Source organism: Aptenodytes patagonicus, chromosome 1 (genome assembly GCF_965638725.1).
Source record: "Aptenodytes patagonicus chromosome 1, bAptPat1.pri.cur, whole genome shotgun sequence".
NCBI classification, from domain to species: Eukaryota; Metazoa; Chordata; class Aves; order Sphenisciformes; family Spheniscidae; genus Aptenodytes; species Aptenodytes patagonicus.
Genome location: NC_134949.1, coordinates 61,154,391 through 61,177,075, shown reverse-complemented (window position 1 = coordinate 61,177,075; position 22,685 = coordinate 61,154,391). Strand labels below are relative to the sequence as shown.

The following is a 22,685-nucleotide window of genomic DNA, read 5'->3' as shown; positions in this document are numbered from 1 at the left end:
ACAGGGTAGTGAAAAGGTAGTAATATTTTGATAGATATTTCTCTCTTGTGCCAGAACCACAGAAGAATCAGGATAAAATAATGAAAATGCTACAGTGGTGCTGTCTAGCGACATGTGGATGAAATAATGTTGCCATCCTATCTGCCAAGCTGAAGTTCGGTTGCCAAGTCCTTGAGCTTTACCATGAGAAATGCTCCTTCCCCTAACCTCAGCTTCCCGTCCATGTAATTTGCAGTTATCCCCTGAATTAAGATTTCAGTGATGGAAACAGCAGTGATTTCTGCATGTTAGTAAGAGGCTACCTTCCTGTATGTTCCAGCTGACATTTTATCCATTTTCCTCTGATTTAATGAGTTAGCTAGTATAGGATGCAGACTTTTGGGAGGGCAAAAAGCAGCACCTCCTGTGAAGGCACCAGTCCCTCACAACTTCCAGCAACTCCCTCTCGCCGTTGACTCTGCGCACTGGCTTCTTTTCCTTGGATAAATTTTAGAGATCAGTAACAAAAAGGTTTTTCTAAACCTTTAATTTTGGTGGATCGCTGCTGGGATATTTCAGAGCCAAAGTGGAAGCGAACATCAGCGGGGCAGGCCTCTCCCCACAAGCAGGGGAAGCTGTGATCCAGTGTGGGAACCGAAGGACTTGAAGAGCCTGGAGATGGGGCAGCATGTTGCTTCACCTGAGCACCCAGGAGGAGTGCTTGCACGAGGACCTATTACATGGCGAAGCGTTAATGTCTGTTACTAAATGGGTCTTGGAGCTCTAGCTGGTCCCAGCCCCAGCTAAAGATAGCAGGGGTACCAAGTGTGACAGCCGAGGCTAATTAAGAGAAGCAACTAAGCACCCTTCCGCAATTAATTTCACGAAAACCAGAGCAACCGTTGCTGAAGGCAATCGGTCTCCCAGCAAGTTCAGTCAGAAACCAAGCGTTTGTCACCCCTTCACCCAGAGGTGCAAACAGCCCGGTCAACCCGGCGAGGCCGTGAGAGGATAACGGCTGCCCGCCCACCTCCCCTTAACCGCCCTGCAGGCCCCGCCCCCATCAGGCCCCGCCCCGCTGTTGGCCAACCGCCTCTTCCCCCCGTAGCCACGCCCTTCTCCTCCCTCCGGGCTTTCCCGGCGCTCGGAGATGACCTCACGTGGCTCCGTCCCCGCCCCTTCCGTTTTTCTCCGCCGTTGCAGGCGGAGCCCCCATCAGCCACGTCACTCGGGGCGCGCCGGAGCTGCTCGCACGTGCCGTACCGCACTGCTCGGGCCGCACCGTACCGCACCGCTCGCGTGCCGCCGCCGCCGCCGCCGCCATGAGCTGCCCCGTGACGTGCGCCGCCTGGGTGCGCTGCGGCGTTGCCAAGGAAACGCCGGACAAGGTGGGGGCGGGGGCTGGGGCTGGGCTGAGGGACCCCCGCCCGCCCGCCCCCCGCCGGCCTCACCCCTCTCTGTGTCCGCCCCGCAGGTGCAGCTCTGCGAGGAGGAGCTGAACCGCCTCATCGAGGAGGCCCAGGACAGGCTGGGGTGAGCCAGGGGCGCGGGGCGGGGCGGGGCGGGGCGGGGGCGGCCGGGCGGGGCGCCTCGCGTCTCCCGGGCTCTGCTGGAGACGGGGTTGGAGCCCCCCGGGCCTCGCCGCTGACAGAGCTGTGGAGGGGAGGGTGCACGGGGAGAGCTCGGGCACCAGCCCGCCCCGCAGGCCGGGGAGGCTCGCTGAAGGCCCGGCCTGGGAAGCAGTAGCGAGCAGTGGAGATCGGCACCGGCCAGCACGAGTTCCTGCTGAAGCGACTGTGTCAAGTCAGCCTGACGTCCCGGGAGGGTCGTTTGTCCGGAGAGCGAAAGGAGAAACATGGGATGGGGTATATCCTGCCTTCGTCGTGGGTACGACAACAAGGGTTGTCTTCCCACGCGGTTCTTCAGTTGGCAGCCGTGTGCCGTCAGACTAGCTGAGCATTTCAAGGGAGGTCTGCAGAGACCCACTCGGGGCCCGGTCCTCGCTGGAGTTGCCGTTCCCGCCTAGAGTGAGGAAATAAGAAGTTGGGTTTGTAACCATGGGTGCTTTGGAGATGTGGCAAACCGAGATGGAAGTCCCAAACTGACTGTGGAAAAAGTGGGTGCTGAGGGTGAGGCGTTACAATCTAAGCGAGTCTGGAGGCCACAGTGGAGCTCAGAATGACTTGGTATTCATGCTTTGGAAAAAAAGACAAAACATCGCTCAGGGGTGTATTTATGGTTCACATATGAAACGGGAGACATTGTGACGCTCCACTCAGCACTAGAAGCCCTTAGTTGCGTAGTTAAGTTTTGTCCCTGCTTTTAAGAAAAAGGTAGATACACTTATGAAAAGAATAACAGAAGTGACGGATTTAGGAAATATAATCTATGGAAGACAATAATGAAATGGCTCTCTCTTGTCTAGAAAAAGATGAGGTATTGAAGTCTTATTCCATTTTCTGGCCTTTTTCAGTTAGATCTGTTCATAGATTTAGGCTTCTGATTCTGTTTCAGCTATGTAGGGCGTGTGGTTGTACCACTGTGTGGTTGAACCACAGTGGTTATACCACTGTGATTGAACAGATGCAACAGGTCACAGTAAAAGCTTTTATAGTTGGGTGAATATTACCCACCCGATTTCTATTAGATGGATCTGTGACTTTATTGCTGAACAGAGTGTTTTGTCCCAGAATGTGTTTTGTTCTGGTTTTGTTTTTTAATGGTTCCAAAATCATCTTAAACGTTTGGAAGATTCTTACTTTATGTTACTTTCTTAACCAATTCTGTTTAATGTTTCTGTTATCTGTGGCGTTACTTGTTTCTCCTTTATGCGTGTGAACTTTTGGTTTTTTGAGTGGATTCCTTTCTCTGGCAATTTCAAAAACATGGAAAGATTTGAGGTGCTGTTTGTTAGTAATTAATCATTCTGTAAAACTTCAGCATGGAAATTTAAAGACCATCCATAACAACCAAAGGGGTTATGATCTCTTTATAACATCTGGTACTTTGTAGAATTTGTTACAAAATCAGTCACTTTTTTTCCTGTGCAAAGATCACAAATCAGACTCAGATTTAGAATCTCTAATTATCTTGTTACCAGTTTTTACACTAGGAAAAACTGGTAATGTGAAGTGTTTATTTTACTGAATAGATTATAAAAATAGGTTTCTGATATTTACTTTAGAACGTATCTATGCGAACTGTCCGGGCTCATTGTTGCCTGGGAATTTTGTGTGCAGAAGGGCAGAAATACAGTGTATTCAGCAGGGATGAGTTCCTATGGAGCACACTCCATGGAGACATCTGAGATGTCTCTTAGGTTCTCAGCCAATGTTTAATGTACACTCCTTTCTACTGAATTCTTTGCATACGGAATTGTTGCCACGGAAGTTCTGAGTTTTCTAGATGTTGCATAGTTTACCCTGTAAGAAGTGATCCACAGTATGTCCCTACCTAATGAATTTTATGTTGTTTTTTCTTCTAATGTAAGTATGGGAAATACGATGAAATAAGGTCTTAAAAATCGTGAAGAAATGCAAGAGTCATCACACATGACAGGGCCTGTGGGTGGGAAAAGAAAAAGGAAGGAATGAATTGGACACATGTGAATGCACAGAAGTGAGGTTGAGAGCATTGTATCCACAAAAAAAAGGGTAAGAGAAAGGGGTTTAGACATACAGCTTAACTCTGTCAAGCAAAATTTGTGCCACGTTTTGTCATGAAAACTTTCAAGGAAACTTGAAATACTGTGTTCAGGTTTGGGTCCCTCACTACAAGAAAGACATTGAGGTGCTGGAGTGTGTCCAGAGAAGGGCAAGGAAGCTGGTGAAGGGTCTGGAGAACAAGTGTTATGAGGAGCAGCTGAGGGAACTGGGGTTGTTTATAAAGCCTGGAGAAAAGGAGGCTGAGGGGAGACCTTAGTGCTCTCTACAACTACCTGAAAGGAGGTTATAGTGAGGTGGGTGTAGGTCTCTTCTCCCAAGTAACTAGCGATAGGACGAGAGGAAACAGCCTCAAGTTGCACCAGGGGAGGTTTAGATTGGATATTAGGAAAAATTTCTTCACTGAAAGGGTCGTCAAGCATTGGAACAGGCTGCCCAGGGAAGTGGTGGAGTCACCATCCCTGGAGGTATTTAAAAGACGTGTAGATGTGGTACTTAGGGACATGGTTTAGTGGTGGACGTGGCAGTGCTAGGTTTACAGTTGGACTCTATGATCTTAAAGACCTTTTCCAACCTAAACGATTCTATGATTCTATGAAAAACTTTATCTGGAAGCCTGAGAATAATGGTGCCTTGTATTTTGGGAAAAGATGGGAAAGGAGTGAATGGATTTCCAAACTATTGGCATAAAGACTTGAAACCCATGTGAACAGCCAGGATTGTGTGCTGAAATCTTGTTAGCAGTCCCCTTGGACTGCAATTACCTGGAAGCATTCTAAATGTCTGTCACAGTTTCTCAGGGTTGTGTATCTTTAAACAGGGATGGTGCTGATGGTAGTGATGAAGGCCAGATGGCATATGACATGAATGTAGCCCTTCCTGGCAGAGCTAAGTCTTCTCATAAAAATGAAGACCTGTCTGATGATGAACTTGATGAATATGATTTGGAAAATTATGATGAAGAGGAATACACAGGTAAGGAAATTTTCAGTGTCAGATATGCAGTGTAAGTGAAGAACCTTTTCACTTCTTGTTGCGCTTACGACATTAGTATCCTAAAACTACACAGTGCTATGTTTCAAATGCTGGAAATTCACATTTTTAAGTATTTGCTTGTCCCAGTTTCAGAAGTCATTTAGCGAGTGAAACAATTCAGTGTCCCCCCTCCCTGACACTAGAACCGATAGCAGTGTTGGAAAGACTGTCACTCCCCCTGCTGTAGTGCTGGAGCAGAGCAGCAGAAGTCCCTGAAAGCACTAAGCAATTTAGCTTACTGAGGTTCTTATGTTTGGAACTTGGAAGTTCATTTATCCCACTGCTGATATTTTGCAATACAGGTAATACAGGTATTGGTACAGGAGTTTCTAACTTCACCTGTCATTGACATGTATAAAAAATGTTCTGAAATTCCCGTCTAGGTGATATAAAACTTGGAGACTCTTTGGCTGCTCTGGCAGTATATGGGAGTAATGATCATGATCCTTACATCACTCTAAAAACTACTGTAAGTACTATAAAAATGTTAAATATCTTAAACAGTATAAACTTAAAAATCAGTTAAATTTTCCACACTGCCTTAGGGTCTGTAAGTGCTTGCCATCCTTTTCCAAAGGTGTGTCAGATTTTTGATCAGACGGAACTCTTTTCTTTTGAAGTTGCTTTGTGCAGTCCCCTCTATGTGTGCTTTTTATGTTTAAGTCAGATGTTAAGGTGAACTGGCTCATTATTTAATCCACATAGTTCTGTATGTGGAGGTGGTTTGTCACCTATCTACTAGGACCCGGAATATGTTTGAAGAAATAACAAATCTCAGTATCTGAGGCCACTAATGACCCAAATTAGAAAACTTCCCAGATTGCAAGACTCTTACACCTTCCACCAGTTTGTGGAAGAAACCAAACTGAGGTGGACTCAGGCTACATGTCAAATTAGGAGTATGGCATGAAGAAATATGTCCCTGTTTATTAAGCGTATGTGCACAGCATACTGTGTAGTTGACTGTTTCTGCCCGTATTAGTTTCCACCAAGTATCAGATGGGGAACGTCTTTGCAGGAGCTGGCTTTGTAGGAGCTTTGCAGGGGGTGAAGAAGTCTCTGGCTGCAGTCTAACACAAGCTAGCTGTGTCAACAGCGCTGTCCTGTTATGCCGCCTGTTTGTCTTTTTCTGGTGAACAGGAATGCAGCATGCAGGGCGTGAGGTAATCCTTCTGCTCTACTTAACATCGGTATTGCCTTAGCTAGGATATTTGGTACCTCTTCAGAAAAGATATGGAGAGATTCTAGAGAATATCCTGCAGTTTAGTTCAGAAGGATAGATTGCAACTTTTAATCGACTTAATTTACATGGAGAGAGCACAGAAATCAGTTACAAGGTGAGGTTGCGTGAGAAGAGACAATGTAATCTAGAGAGCAACTAGGAGAGACTATGATCATCTGGGGCAGGGCGATGGAGTACATGAATTTTTGAGACCTCTTCTAAGCATAAAGATTCTGAGATTTTTCGGGGTGCTGTCCTTTCTATACTATTTTTGATTCTTTACAAAGCTAGTAAGATTGAAAGAAAAGAGTAGCTGTAGGCTTCTACCACAATGTCTAGTTTGTGTGTCAGGGGACTTTGTCAAACGTGTGGTCTCATACAAGGAGTTGTTATGGTGACTTCACATACTGTAACAAAGCTCAAGGAGGAAGGTATACGTCTTACCTTTAAAACGAGTTCACTTGCTATGTGCACTTTGGGGCGCTGTATGTTTTCTCTGTGTTCCACTGACTGGTTGATGATTTTTCTTGCTCCTGTGTACCAGTAGAGGAGAGAAACGCTTTAAAAGTGGTTTTTACAGTCAAAGAGGTATTCGCACAGGGATTCAGCGAGAATATGAGCTGCTTTTATTCTGTGTCAGAAAAGCTAACTTTCTTCCAGACATAGAAAAAGTGAACACCTTTTTCTCAGGCCTTTCTTCCTACATTCAAGTCCTTTCCTCAAATTCTGAGGAATACTTTTTAGTGCTTCAATATGCATTTTTTGTTGTCTTTTGGTGTTTACTACTGGTACTGTTGACGACTAAGTACTGTGCAGCATTAAGTTGATTAATTCAAAGAATTGCAGTACTTAATAGAATTCAAATATTGAAAAGGTGCTTGAAGTGAATAAAGAAGAAGTTAAAAGCTTGCAACAAGAAGTCCAAAAAGTCTCGTATGTGTTGTATATTTGAAGGATGGTACTCTGTTTATGTAAGACTATTGACTTTTATGTACGGTTCTTAGTTTTCCACTAACGAAAATTCCCTGCATGCCTTCCATTCCTCAGTAACAGTGAAAATTAGATGAGAGGTTACATCTGTTCTGGTACAGCTGAATGCCCAGTATAGCTGTAGGCAGTACTTTTCTGGAAATATTTTCCAGAAAGTAGGCAATGCTTTAATGCTCTTGGAATTGCTTCCTGGATGTGAGCAGCAATTACAATATGCTTATTGTGTAAAAAGTTGTTACACTTCATAAATGCTCAAGGCACGAGAGCACAAGGGAAATAAGCTATGTATGTGGGCTCCTGGCGGTGATTCTCTTTTCAGCAATGGGCTGCATCATGGTAGCCTCAAAAGAGGGTTTCATATTTGGTAATTAAACATCTCTCTAAATCCACCTAGGTCTACGTAAACAGTCGTTCAGTCTTTATAATAACTATTCAATCTCCCCATGATCGAGTCTGGTTCCTGTCTTTCTCTGTTTACCACCATAAGATGGTTTTAGGTGGGTGGGCAGCAGGGTGTTGGGTTTTGAGTGTTTTCAGTTACAGTTAGAAGTTATTATTGATTCAGCCTTTGAACATGTGTAGTTTTGTGCGTTTATGTGCTTTGCTTAACATCTGTTGTCCTCTCCGTTTTGCTGTTCAGGATCAATATGAACAGGAGGACTTTTTGATTAAGCCCAGTGACAATCTTGTCCTTTGTGGCAGAGCTGATAAAGACTACTGTAGTTTGGAGGTCCATGGTAAGTAACATAGGATTTGTTCCTTACAGTGAACTTAGGGAATATGTCTTGCCTATCCTGTTCCATATGGCTGTGTACAAGGCGGGGAGGTGTTTTTTCAAAGCTTTTTTTCTCCCCATCTGCCCTGTGTGTTTTGTCCTCTTTCCTACGTCATGGTGCTTTAGCCACTTTCCAAAACTAGAGTATTTAATGTGGAGTTACTGTTATTTAGAGGATAGCATCCCTTTATCAGTCTGTATAGCATTTCCTTTCCTTATTTCATTCTTAATGACACTTAGAAAATACTATAGCATTTTTATTCTCTGAACATATGCTCTTTCTTCCAAACAGTCTTACTTTCCATATCATACAAGCTTCCTCTAGTGGTTTGTTGTTGGTTTTTTTTTCTCCTTGCTTTCTCCTTTCTTCTTTAAATGTGCTTTCCACTGCTAGGAGTAGAAGAATCAGCACCTTTCTCATCTTAGTTTTAGAAGAGGTGATCCTTAATAAGGTCTGAATACCACTTGTTCTAGAGAAGGGTTTAGTTTTACTGTGTAAAAGATTTTTCTGTTGCAGCAAGGAGTACTACTGAGTGTGCTGAAGTTACCATCTTTTCTTATGGCAGTTCTTTGGGGAATGTTTCTGGCTACTTCTGCTATGGTACATGTTTCTGCAAGCAAAGTATTCTGTTTTAAGAAAACAGTAAGACCAAAGTGTTTGAAGGCATCTCTTCAGATACCAGCATCTGGCATTTTCTGTATCTGGAGGTGTTTACAAATTTTATTAACTGTGTTGTTTTCCCTGTATAAACTTACAGAACAATAGCACAGGCTTCTGCAGTTTATAACTGCACTGGTTAGCACTGGTGAGGCCGCACCTCGAATACTGTGTTCAGTTTTGGGCCCCTCACTACAAGAAGGACGTCGAGGTGTTAGAGGGTGTCCAGAGAAGGGCAATGAGGCTGGTGAGGGGTCTGGAGAACAAGTCTTCTGAGGAGCGGCTGAGGGAACTGGGGTTGTTTAGCCTGGAGAAAAGGAGGCTGAGGGGAGACCTCATCGCTCTCTACAACTACCTGAAAGGAGGTTGTAGTGAGGTGGGTGTCGGTCTCTTCTCCCAAGTAACTAGCGATAGGACGAGAGGAAATGGCCTCAAGTTGCGGCAGGGGAGGTTTAGATTGGACGTGAGGAAAAATTTCTTTACTGAAAGAGTGGTTAAACATTGGAACAGGCTGCCCAGGGAAGTGGTTGAGTCACCATGCCTGGAGGTATTTAAAAGACGTGTAGATGAGGCGCTTAGGGACATGGTTTAGTGGGCATGGTGGTGTTGGGTTGACGGTTGGACTCGATGATCTTAGAGGTCTTTTCCAACCTTAATGATTCTATGATTCTATGATAACATTGGGTAGCCCTGTCTTAGTTAATTACTAAGACTACTTAGTTAACTGAAGACTTCAGTTAGTATCTGAACATCTGTCACGTGCACTTAAAAACGGCACAGTGATTTTGTGTCTGTGATGATACCATTTTATTAAAATAATTAATGGGTTTTACCTGCTATCCAGTTAGTAAATTCTTTTATTATAAGGAGAAAAATAGCTGGCTAAAGGGAATGCTGTGTTTAGTATATGGTTGCTTTACCAAAACTCTTCCTGTATCTCAGTTACAACCCGCTAAAGGTAACTTAATCTGGCTTCTTCAGCTTCCTCTAATTTGAAAACTGTTTGTCTTTTACCTTCATTTCCCCTGTGATTGCATCTGGAATTATTTCTTTTTTTAAAATTGCTGATTCTGTAAAATGAATGTCTAAACTTTCATTAATGCATCCTAATGTCGAAAGTGGTGGTGGTGGATACAGAGCATCTATTTTGAAGTGATCTTACAAACAAAGTAGCAGAGTATGCTAGGAATAAAGTGTCTAAGCTTTGCTGAACTTGTCACTTCTTTATCTAAAGTACACAGGAGTATGTTTGTTTGTTTTGTGTAATTCTGTGAGGTATAACATTAGTACTTGGAGGCTCTGGCCTCAACACTAAAACTCTGAACACACTGCAAATTTACATTCTAGATCTCCTTGACAATTTAGTGTTTGCCACATCTGCCTTTTGCAGAAGTGAACTGTTTATAGTTGCTTGCTTTTCCTCTTCACTGATGTCTTGTATATCTTTAATTCTTTTTCAGTTTATAATCATGAAGAGAACTCATTTTACGTACATCATGATATTATCTTGCCTGCTTACCCTCTAAGTCTGGAGTGGTTGAACTTTGATCCTAGTCCTGATAGTGCAGTAGGTAAATTGTAAAGGATACCGTAAATGTCCAGTTAAATAATTTTTGCTTGAAAAGTATATAACTGTAATGTTGTCACTAAATAATTTCTTCCAGGGGTATGAACAGAAATAAAACCAAGATATTAAGACGGAAAAACTGGATATCAGGGTTTTTTTGGTTTGGTGATACAGTCATCTTAGTGATGCTGCCATAACAAGTGATTTGACTAAAACACTGGTTTTATTACAAATAATTAAGTTACTGTCAATTAGCAGACCAGAGCAAGCTCTTCTCTAATCTGCTTTATTTTCCATTTGCAAATGAAAGGTTGCTTTTGTTCAAAATCGTTATGGTCAATGCAGTCGATTAACTGTAAAACACAGCAAAATTTACATATATATTTATGTATTTAGTAACCTTTTTCTTGTGTTTTACAGACTTTTATTTTTTTCCCATAGCACAGGGAATGTGTTTTTGGGGTTTTTTTCCTTAAACATGTGGAACTTTATATAGCTTCTTTGAACAGTTACTTGTACTGAAGGGGAAGTGTACTGGAGAGCAAGTAAATTTTTTTCTGGCAACATCTGCTGTCAGTTGATATTTTTAGATTGCTCCTTGTCAGTTATAATCATCAAAGATGTTCAAATAGAAGATTCTAGCACATAAGTATAAGTTTTACTTAATCAAAGAAATAAGCAACAGCTGCATTGCCAAATATGCTGCTTCATAACTCTAAGTAAATGTGGTTGCATTTGGGTTTCTGCTTGTAGGAAATTATGTTGCAGTGGGTAACATGACCCCGGTTATTGACATTTGGGACCTTGATATAGTAGAATCCTTAGAACCAGTCTTTTCTCTTGGAGGCCAGAAAGAGAAAAAGAAGAAAAAGAAAGGAAAGAAAGTAAGTATTGCAAAATGGTTTATCTGGTTGGACGGAGGAAACTTAGAGCACGGATAACGTCGTTATTACTTTTTTCCTACACTGAAAAAATCATAGATAATCTGGTTTAGTTCCATCTGTCATGTTGAAGGATGGTGCTTAGACAGGTTGCAGAAGATAATGTCATGGCCGTCTGCGATAGGTTAAGATTAGTATTTTCCTGTGACTCAAAGAGTTGAAAAGGCATTGAGCAATAAAGGACAAGGTTGACACTAATAAAATATATTTACTCAGGATTCGCCTGTGTTAGCTTTATCTACCTAAAATTTAAGCATATTCTAAGCTAGTCATCGAGATTGTCTAAGGTGAATGCATAGAGACACCCCCAGAGAATGGCTGAGTTTCTTTTAGTGGACTGCAGAGAAAACCTTAACTGCCAAAGAGGAAGACTGAGGTTTAGGCTGGATGCTAAGTTATGTGAGATGAATCTGACCCTCATTGTATGCCTGAATGCATTGTCATGATTTGTCCAAATTCTTTGGTATGTAAAACAAGTATGGAAGGTAACATAACTTAAATCTCCTAGATTTTGCTTATAGTAGATGCTTCAGGAAGCGCTTAAAAGACTCCCTGGAGTAAATAGGGAGGGTGAACACTGGGTATATAACTAAACTTGGTTTCCCAAACAAAGGAGCACTGCAGTGTTAGTCAGCTAAAGAACTGTTCTGTGTAATTGTGAAGGGGGTTTACTTCTTGAGCTCTCAGACTTTCTGGTTTTAAAAACGATAGAAAAAATATCCTTGGAAGGGGAATTTGCTCTGTGAAACTTGCTTCTGAAAATCACTGAGTTATCAGAATTGCTGTTGAAGATACCATTCATAAATGTTACCTCAATTTGAAATGCTAATTGTTCTCTGTATGGATAATTAAAGCCTGGAATTAAGAACAGAAGAGGAATGGGGTGGCTTATGGGTGGTTTCCAGTTGCTGTCCCAGTAAACTTTGAAGCTTAACCATTTTAAATTAGAATTTGTAGGAGCTGGCAGTTACAAGGACCTAATTGGGAGGAGGGAGAGGGAACTGCCAGGCGTGTTTAGAAAGAAGCTGAAGAAGCTGCACATTAGCTGGAGACAATGAAATTTCTTTTACTAGCCTGAAGGGAGTAACCAGTTCTGTAAGCCCACCAGCTGTGAATGGAGCAATCTGAGATCTGGGGTAGGAGGTGAGGTGCAGGTACTGCAAAGACAGTTCTATCAAAAGCCTTGTTGCAGCAAGTGAGAATAATTTAAAACATGAAGTTGTTTGTGAAGGGATTAAGGAGTTCATACTAATGTGTTGTAATGCTTGATTTCCATTGAAGCTGTGATTTTCAAAAGTGTGTTGTATCTGCATACACAGAGTTTATCTTCAGAAGGGACAGTGAAAGGACATACTGATGCTGTGCTTGATCTTTCATGGAATAAACAAAGCAGGTAAAAGAATACTTGAATAACAATGGATGGTTGCAAATTTGTATACTTTATTAGGCATACATTTTTCACGCAAATCCAAAATCTTATGTAGTATAACACTGAACTTGAAAGCCGTGCTGAAATGAATCAATTCTCAAAAATACATCCCCCCCGCCTTTTTTTTTTAACTAGAAGTTTTGATTTTTTTTTTTTAAACCTACGTATTGCTGCAGATCACTTTTTACTCACAAGTTGTCCAAATGAGGGCAGGGGTAAGGTGGGTCTAAGCCATTTGTTATGTCAGCTACATGTAAGTCATACGCACAAATTGGAGAAGCAGAAGGGCTGCCCTGGTCTGTGCCAATCTGCCAATGACCTAAACCACCATTTGAACAGATAGAAGTACATTTATAGAAGGAAGTCCTTGCTATGCTGGTTTTTTTTCCTCTGGCTTTTGCCCCAGAGCTGTGAACAGAAAAAAGAGTGTAAAAGCCCTAGTAGCACAGTTATAGAAATGACTCTGACCTTTGGGTTATCCTAGGCAGAGAGAATTCCCTGTTGCCTGAATGAACTAGCAATGAAGTGCTGCTATTGAAGCAACACGAAGCTGGCCCATCTCGGGGGAGAGGTCAAGGACAATGTGCTGACTGAAATAAAGATGCTGCCGTTTTTTATCGCTTAGGTGGTTTTTAACAGTTCAGCTGTCAGAGGATCCTCAGCATGGGCCTTGAAACTGTTCCAGTCAGACACAGGCTGATTTTTTTTCTTTTTTTTTTCCCTGCTGTCATAAATGTCTCTGAAGATACACATAGTCAACTCCGCATACTCCTGATGAGCAGGTCTAAGCCTTCATTTACAATGCTTTGTTATCTAGATCCTGAAGAAGGAAACACCCACATAGACATGCAGTAAATGTACATAAATTGCACTCTTAATTTATAGTGCGTTGTCTATTGTTCTTAAATTATACATATGCACAGAGTGTGGTAGCGATCATTCCATCAGTATTACAAGAGAGTAGCTTTCATGTACCTAGAAACAGTTGTCTGGTGATAATATAGAGACAAGTCACAAAAATTACGGCTACAAGAGTTAAGTGTCTGGAATGCATAATTCTGTAATGTGCTGAGTTACGAACTCTGATACTGGTCGATCTTCCAGGAAATAAAAACAGCCTTGAAGTGGGAAGCTTAAGGGCAAAACAAGGAACTCCTTGGAGCAGCTTTGTTTAAATGTTTTGTTGTTGTTTTTTTTTAAGCAAGACATACTGTGACAGCTCTCTATAAATAACTTTCTGCCTGTAGGTCATAATGATGTTACTGTAAAATGTTCTCATAGCCTTCACTATGCATTTTCTTAACTTCCCCATGTAACAATGTTTGGGACAACAGTGTTTCCAGGAGAATCTTAGCTCTTTCAGTCAGAAACACTTGGTTAGTATTAAAAAAAAAAAACAAAAAAAACCCAACAAACTGTGGGGGGAGCAGTTTCAATCAGAAACAGCATGTTGAGGTAATAGATCTGTTTTTAAGAGCAATGGTAGCAATTGTACTGTGTATTTGACAGGCCTTTGGGAATGTTTTGAGTTTTTTCTGATTAAACTTCTAAACTGTGTGTTTATTGCTTTAACACAATTGGTCAAATTTAAGTTGAAATGTAGGGTCTGTAAACTGACTATAATGTTAGCGGTTCCTTTCAGCATTCTGTGAAGGATGTACAGTGTTGGGTCTTCAGTAGTTATATAAACACTCAGATATTGGAGAGCAAAATATTTTAAAAACGGGTTTGTCTGGCTCTTGGCTGTATGCGTATGCAAATAAAACTAAATTGCAAAAGTAATGTTTAAAAATACTGTCTTAATGTCAAAGGAAAGGAAGTGCTTAAAAGCCTTTCTTGCTGTGTTTTGTTCTAGAAATCTTCCAGTAAATGACATTTTAAGTGGTGTGTGTGGGGAAGTGGAAGCAAGACTGTCAATTATTATTTTAAGTGTTGTACTAATATAATGTAATATAGCCTGTTTGTAGTCTTTACTTGCAACTTAGAATTATCTTCAGGGAGTTATCCCTCAGGCTTGAGGTTATGGTCTATAGGCCAGAGTGTACTTGATCTCAGAATCAGGCTCTGTATGTATTTTGGATTTTTGACCATTATTTGTTTGTATCTGTATAAAGATTTTTAAAACTTACTTTTTGATCCATTATCAGGAATGTTTTAGCAAGTGCGTCTGCTGACAGTACTGTGATTCTGTGGGATATGTCTGTGGGTAAGCCAGCAGCCAGCCTGATGCTACATACAGACAAGGTATGTAATAATTGCTGTGTTTCTTCCACTGTAAAATACAGAGAAAAAATAACTGCAGTTTTTCATGAGCTGCTTGGTAGCGAATGCTTAGAACAACAATTCTGTAATTTTCTAACAACTGTGCAGAATTCTTTAAATTTCTCAATTAGTTGCTTTGGTGAACGACACTGTATTTGCTTTTAAAAATGTTATTTAGCTTATCCTTTAGAAAGTTTGCAAAAATTTACAGCAGTTTTTAAAATGCCTTTTGTGTGAAAGCCCTGATGGTTGGGAATCTAATAGTGCTGGTATAAGCTAAAAAAAATAGATCTCTGAGCACAGGTCAAACTGTAACTCTCTCTTAAGGAAACAACAAGTGTCGGTTAGTTTGTTCTGGGTAAGAAAAGTTTAAGATAAATGATACTAAAATACCATAGTGATGGGTACTTCAGAAATAAATTAATCTCATAGTAATTAAAATGTGAAAATTAGTTATTAATAGCTATAACTTTATTTTGCTGTTAACAAAGTCACTGCCCTTGGCAAACCCTTGATTTTCGTTTTTTGCTAACATCTGCATTTTTCCCCAAACTGGAAGCAGCTATTCTTTTACTGCCTCCGGCTTATTTTTTTTAATATCTAGGGCAGAAAGGGGGCATGTGGTTCTGTTCAGTTAAATTATATTGGAAAATATCGTGTTTCCACTGGGTGGGGGTGTTTGAAATAAAAATAATATGCATCTCTTGCACTGTTTTATGAGAAATCTGAGTATCAACAAGTTTAATAGGAGGGGATTTGCGGGGGGGGGAATGTGCTGCTTTTGGGGAGGGGGGTTGTGCTCTGTTTGTTCAAAGAAAGTTCTGTATATGTGTGTTATCTCTCAACGCTTATTTTTTAAAATAAAATCTTCTGTTATTTAGGTCCAGACAGTGCAATTTCATCCATTTGAAACTCAGACCCTTATTTCTGGATCTTATGATAAGTATGTCAGGGTAATATTTTCAAATGTTACACATAGGGAGGGTATTAGTATTGAATTAAACCCGTTAATTTCCCTCATGTTTTCATTTGCTTATGACTGTACCGAATTTGAGTAATGCTATTATTTTTTTTCCAGTAAGGTAGCCAGGTTTGTATGTGGCCAAAATGTAGTTTTCCTTACCTCTTTCTCAGGACTAGCCAAATACTTTAACCGTCTGGACTGACATTTTCTGTGCCAGGTGTCTGCTCCAAACGGAATTTATTTCTTAGTTTGGCCTTATGGCATTTTCTGCATTGGGAATGTGTCACTGGTCCTTCCTGTGAAAACTTGTCAAGGTTTTGCCAAACTGTAAGACCAGGGTGGGGGCATGAGGGACTTTAAAAATCCCAGTCCGCTCCCTACAGCCTCTATTGATAGGCATGCCATAGCCAAAGTTTAACAGGCTATCTCCTGTGATTGCGGCCTGGAGATGCTGTGACATGGTTTGTGTCTGCACACCTGGACTAGCTCTGTAACTGCTAGTTTTTATAAGCCCGGCCAGCCAAAAAACTTCCCCTCTGCTCTCCCATCTCCTAGGAGTAACTTTTAAATTTTGTTCTATAACCATGATTTTTTATATCAGTTTCTTTATTCTGCTTTTAAGACTTCGTGCTTGTGTTAAAGTATTTGAAGACTTGTCAATCTTTAGCCAAGCCTTTATGTTCTCTGGCTTGTATTATGCTCTTGCTACACCCGCTTAAGTAAAGGGGTCGGAGAAAAACCTTTAATTGTTGATAGGAAGCTGCTTCTGTCCACTTTCCTCCTCCTCGACTTCCTTCTGCAAAAATAAGAAAAAAGTCCAAATACTGAGACCGGCTTCTCGATCCCTTTTTAGCTAGCCCTTTGATCCCACAGACACCTGTAAACCAGTGTACTGTCTATAAACTGTCTATAAAGGCTACTGACTGCCTTTGTGGACTTTTCCTGTAAAGCTTCCCAGGACCACAGGCTATTCAATGAATATTGGCAGATGCCTTCATAACCTGAAAGTCAGACTGTTAAAAACTGCATATGTACTAAAACTGTTGTTGTAAAATGCCTGGTAAAAGAGCTGAGAAACCTAGATCACATTTCTTTGGCTTTAACTATAGGATAGAGTGGGAGTGGGTTACTCTGTGGATGTAAATTGTGGTGAGATGTTGCGAGAGAGACATCATCACTCCTTTCTTGCATTTGCATCCAGGAGCTTTTTGAGTTGGGACAGATTCTGCCGCCACTGGGCTGAGCACAAGCCTGTAAAGAATCCCAAAGGACCCACTAACTCCCATCTGCTCTTTCTCCTTTTTGGAGTAGCATTTCCCTAACCACTTGTAAAGATTAATTTTTTTTATTAAAGCATATTTGAAAATGTATCACAAATTGATTTCCTAATCAGTGCATTATTTTGAACAGTCATTACTTGACTTTACTGAAGTCTGTTCATAATTAAGTGATGTATTTGCATAATTATGGTCTCCCGTATGATAAGTATCTTATGTATTGAGCAAATTTGAGCTCTGTTTGCTTAAATAGAATGGCTGTTTGTAACCAAGAGGAAACTTTGAAGCATACGGAAAAAGCTTGTGCTTATCTGAGAAATTTTCATCTGTTATTGAGTTGGAAGACTAAATAGTGAAGTTGTTTTCATTTTAATTTTTGAATTGTAGTTTTACGTGGACCTTCTGTAGATGCCAGTGGTAAAACAAACTTCATGAAGTATTCTGCCATGATTTTTTTTTTTTTTTTCTTAATTTCCTATCTCTTTTTCCCATAGATCAGCTGTGCTGTACGATTGCAGAAACCCACAAGATAACCATCGAATGTGGCGGTTTAGCGGTCAGGTTGAGAGAGTAACCTGGAATCATTTTTCACCTTGTAATTTCTTAGTGAGTACATGCTCTTCTATTTTGGTCTGTTGACTGTTGCCATTTCATTTAACCTGTATTTTTGAGTTCATGATGTTTCTGAATCATATAATGGACCTGATGGACAGTTGGACTGTTGGTGTTGCTTATTTTAAAAACGCAGTGTGTGGGAGAGTGGTTTTATGTAGTTTTTTTTCAACAAGTATATCGAGACCAGCTACTTATTTGGTATCTTCATTATGACAGTAGAAAAGCAATTGATGCTGATGCGTTTTCACTCCAGAGGTGGCTTCTTTGCCATGTTGTTATAGTGTTCAGTGGCTGGGATATATTTTCCTTTGCATAGTTGCTGTTGTGTTTCATGTAATGAGGCAATTGCAGCTGAGAGGTAGCTAATTAGAACTAAGATCCTGATATTAATTCAGTGTTTCAAATCAGCGCTAGAGGGCACTGTCCTCCTATCTGGTATAGAGTAAAAATGCCTTGGTTTTGTCAAGATTTTTATAATAAAACTTTTAAACAGAGTTTAAAAACAAATCTTCTTTATTATCTCAATGGCTGTCTAGTTCTCCCTTGCTTTGTGTATACAGCCAACAAAAGCAGCTGCTCAGTTCTGTTGGGTTTATGATGTAGATCCCTTTCAGTGTAATCACACTTAGCTTTGCACAGGGCTATTACGCAGCCACAGGATGGCTCCAAAAAGTTTGAACTGACAGTTAAGAGACTAAAGGCTCTGTATTTCATTGCCTAACGAGAAAGCCAAGCTTAGTAGTGCAACTATCTTCAAAATACCATTTAAGAAATTTGAATAGGATTGAGACTTCCATTTAAGTCCCTGCAGCATAGTTTAGGTACGTAGAATAGCTCGGGCACCAGCTGGATGGAGTCTGACTTTGGGGATGCAGAACAGTGTACACTGTGTAATATGCCCTACCGAGAAGCAGTGTGCGTCTGCCTCAAATCACAGGGATTTAACAGAGGGTGGGTATTATTTCACAGGAACTTTTTTCCAAATGAGTGACTACGGCTGTTTGTTTTTAAAATGTTGTGGTTTCCTTAGGCAAGCACAGAGGATGGCTTTGTGTACTGTCTGGATGCTCGTTCTGATAAGCCACTGTTCACTCTGAAAGCTCACGATGAAGAGGTGTCAGGTAAATTGTGTGTGTGTGTTGGATTTGTCCCCAGTGGCGAGGCACATCTGGAAGATGTCTTTAACCGATACGACTGAGGTGGTAGTGATTCCTTGCTTAACAAATAAGAGTTGTGCATACTAATTGTGGGTAGCTGGCGCATGAAACGAATCTCCGCTGAGAAGCCATTGTAAGCAAAGTATTTTAACAACAGTGAACTTTTCTCGGTGAGTATCATGAATAAGCATGTCAAAGCAGATCTGTTCACTTGGGACACACTCCCTGTGTTTTTTGGGTGAGAAAGAACAAAAACTATGCAGTCTGGTCCAGGATTATGAACTATAATGTTTACCTCCTCTACCCGTAATTGTTTTATACTGACGTTCACTCTGGAGATGATTTAGGTATGGCACATGGGAAGGTTTTCACACTGCCTCCTTTAGGCTACTTTAGTTATTTGATCAGTGTAGGAACTTCTAAATGGCAACTTGAAGCACCTGATTAGGTGTCTAAAATGAGATCGTATGAATATGCCCCATCGTCTTGGATAGCAAAAAAGATGGTCTTTGGCAAACGAATGACGAAAACTACCTGGGGAAGCCAGATTATGTGAAGTAAGAAGCAGAACGATAGCATCTTTGCACTGTTACTGTTGTTGGATTAAGAGACAGTAGGCCTACCTGAAGTCAGTTTGCTCTCACTACAGGGAGCAGTGGCAGCATGCAACTTCCATTAACTTTTTGCTCCTTTGTGCTGGAACAGAGTTCGGTGTGAGGAGAGTATTAGGTTTGTTCTCATGATTTCACTTCAAAATGTATCCTCATCTCTGTGAAATAGTGGTTACCTGGTGCTCTCACACTGCTGCACTCTTAATCTTCCAGGGTTACAACTGAGCAGTCAGATCAAAGGGTGCCTTGTGACATCATCTGCTGACAAATACGTGAAAATTTGGGATATCCTGGGAGACAGACCAAGTTTAATCCATTCCAGGAATATGAAAATGGTAGAGTAATATTCATTTCTTGATTCCAAGAAGGTTTATATATAAACTATGTCTGCTTGTTCTTTTTTGTCTAATTTGAATCTTGTTTTACATAATGTAACATCTTTTAGGAAAAAAAAAATCACATCTGTGTATTCTGGGTAAATCATGCTCATTACAGTGCAGTGTTCAATTCAACATGTAACTGGCAGACTGCTTCAAAGCCTCAGACTGAATACCAGACACAATGTTCGGAGTAGAACTATAGGTACTCCAATGTGTACCTGCCAGGTTCAAGACAAAGATGTGATTTACTGTTTGCAATTAGCAGCTCTTGACTTTAATTTTATGTCTTTGCAAAGTAAGTTTCAGGAAACTTATAGAGCTTACGTTTGTTAAAACTTGCTTGGTGAAGGTATTTTTGGATGACAAATTCACTTTAGGATGGTATTTTTTAAAAAAATCCTCCTCTTTCTGCCTCCCTCCCAGGGTGTTCTCTTCTGTGCAGCTTGCTGCCCTGACTTCCCGTTTGTTTTTGCCTTTGGAGGAGAGCGAGAAGGGCTGCGTGTTTGGGATATAAGCAAGATTTCTGCAGGTAGCGTTCTCATTTCTTTGAATCTTGTGGTTCTCCCCTTGCCCCCAGGGTGTATTTGTATATTCAGTAATGTATTGTGGCTCTGAAAGAGACTGTAGGTTAATATTTTTAAATACCCCAAGACTGCATATGTGTTCATGTTTTCAGCTTCAAAAAATGTGGGTTTTTTCTAACTTGGAGAACTGTTTGCCACACGATTTATTTTCTTGTAGCTGAAGTACAAGACCTGATTTCTTATAATATCTATGTTTTACTTTTTTCTTAATGTTCCTGGTGTAATCAAGTATCACATTCTTGAATACCTGTAGGAATAAAAGTGAGGACTGGTTTTGATTGGTTGTCGTAGCTACGTGTAACTAAATGGCATGAATTTTTGCAGAAGGCTTTTAAGAGCTTGGTGGAAACCAGAGAGACTAAAACCAGAAATAAATTATTTAAACTTAATGATTTGCTCTACAGAACTCATCCATTTCACAGTACTTGGGTACAGGAATTATGCACAGGGAAACCTCTAGAGATGCTCTGGGGGAGAAATAACAGGACTTGTAATTTAAGTATCACATGCAGGAGATTGTTCTGACATGTAAGCTTCAACTCCCTACTCAGGGTAAGGGGGAGAGCTTTAAAACTGCACCAGGTTAGGATTTCCATTCCGTGATGTTCACCATGCTGTACCTGCTGTACTACTCTTGTCTCTGGAACAGTAACATGTAAGCAATCCCCTATCTGTGTTGCAGTGAATGAAGTTTTTGGAAACAGAGAGAGACTTGTTCTGGCTAGTGCCAACTCTGTGGCTTGCAGCTCCATGGCCGGCAGTAGCAGTAACGATTCGGAGACAGCAATGGAATCATGATGGACCAAACCTCACAAAATCAAAGTAATTAATGGGACTACAACTAATGTGCATTCTACAAATCCCCGTTTGGTGAGAGTCCATAGAAATGGCTCTAGTGTCTTGCAATCTGCAGGCTGCTTCATCTCAGACAAAGAAACACGGTGATGTGGTTAAGCTCTAAGTCAGGAGTTCTAAGTTCCTGCCTCTCTTACTGGCTTTGAAAGATTTAATCACTTGCTTTTGCCTGAGATTATGATCCCTGAAACAGGGGCTACTATGTGTAAAGTTGATACATAAAATGAAACAGTCACTAGAAAAGCATCCTGCTGCTACCAGAAGTTCGTTGAATACTGCAAAGAAGGTAAATATCTTCTAAAGGCATAAGGAAAATACTTCAGACAACAGTTGTGTAATAAATAAACAAAAGCTGAATGAAATGACAAGTGTAAATAGATAATTTATCCTTAATTTAAGGCTAGATTTACAGATTTCTAATACAGATTCTAGAAGTTCTATGTAACTTTTTTAAGTCTTAAGAGTATTTCCTGGGCGGTAAGTTGGAGTCCCTGAGTATGACATCTTGAGATGTATTTGTAACATCTCAGATCACCAGTATCAAACCAGAAATATCTCAGCTGTATTCCATCAAGATCAAGGGTTTCTTTTCCCTGGTTCCACAGCACCTGAAGCTTATTGATGATGCCTGTGTATTGGGTTTTTCTTCAAGCTCCAAAAGTAATATATATAAAGAGCATCTGAACAGAAATAAGGAGCTACTACTCAGAAGAGGATGAGAGGCTGTCAGGACACAAAGCGAGGGTAGGGATCTTAGCTGGTCACTGTCAGTGGTGAAAGCTGTCCATGTTACGTACTCACGTTCTTAACTCCTCCCAGGCATTTCTGCCTGAAACCTGAAGGCACAGAGGAACGTTTTGAGTATCAGCCTAACCACTGACTTAACCACTTCGTTTACAGCATCAGGAACCTAGTCAAGGAATGTGACTCAATCAATTTCCTCACATTTAAAATGAACACCCAAGTGCCTTATCCCTGGCCAGAAGTTAAATGATACTCTTACCCTCCTGTGAAGTGTTTCCCTCTCCACGTACTGGGCTACTATGTGTAAAGTTGATATATAAAATGAAACAGTCACTAGAAAAGCGTCCTGCTGCTACCATTCGTTGAATACTGCAAAGAAGGTAAATATCTTCTAGAGGCATAAGGAAAAATACTTCAGACAACAGTTGTGTAATAAATAAACAAAAGCTGAATGAAATGACAAGTGTAAATAGATAATTTATCCTTAATTTAAGGCTAGATTTACAAAGCAACTGGTATCGAAGCAGCCATAGTGACGGTGCATGTGGTTGACAAGACCTTACCACTGCTTTTCACCCTAGCTCGCTGTAACTCATTCTGGTGAGGAAATGGGGGAAAGGCAGGGCTGTAGGTTTCCTTCCCATCCCTTGAAGTTAAGTGGCTGCTTCTCAGTCCGATTCAGCTGTTTCTAGTCTGGTGGCAGCTGTTTAGCGTGGCTCTGCAGGAACCAAGAATATTTTGGATGTGTTGGGATTCCTGCCTCAATCCTTTCTGTGCCGAGCAAGAGTGAACAATGTGTGGACAACAAATGAACAACTGCTTTTGTGAAGCTTGAGAAGGTGAAAGCACCAGAACCACCTCTGTTTAAGTGCTCTCCACTGAAAAGCTGCAAGTTTTTCAAAGCTTTCATTTTAAATAAATGCTTCATGTTAAGCTCTTTGAGGGTAGTAATTTCTGTTATCTCTGGTATTAATTGGC

The 22,685-nt window shown here is 40.9% G+C and overlaps 1 protein-coding gene across 1 annotated transcript; it reads left to right on the top strand.

The window, feature by feature from the left end:
• The first annotated feature begins 1,261 nt into the window (after positions 1 to 1,261).
• Positions 1,262 to 22,646, top strand: PWP1 (PWP1 homolog, endonuclein). Its single transcript, XM_076338975.1, has 15 exons — positions 1,262 to 1,367; positions 1,454 to 1,512; positions 4,462 to 4,616; positions 5,060 to 5,145; positions 7,529 to 7,625; positions 9,782 to 9,892; positions 10,642 to 10,772; positions 12,149 to 12,222; positions 14,406 to 14,502; positions 15,402 to 15,463; positions 17,256 to 17,367; positions 18,407 to 18,497; positions 19,358 to 19,479; positions 19,948 to 20,053; positions 20,791 to 22,646. The coding sequence occupies exons 1-15, from the start codon at positions 1,302 to 1,304 to the stop codon at positions 20,904 to 20,906; spliced, it is 1,485 nt and encodes a 494-aa protein (XP_076195090.1). The 5' UTR covers positions 1,262 to 1,301; the 3' UTR covers positions 20,907 to 22,646.
• The last annotated feature ends 39 nt before the right edge of the window (positions 22,647 to 22,685 follow it).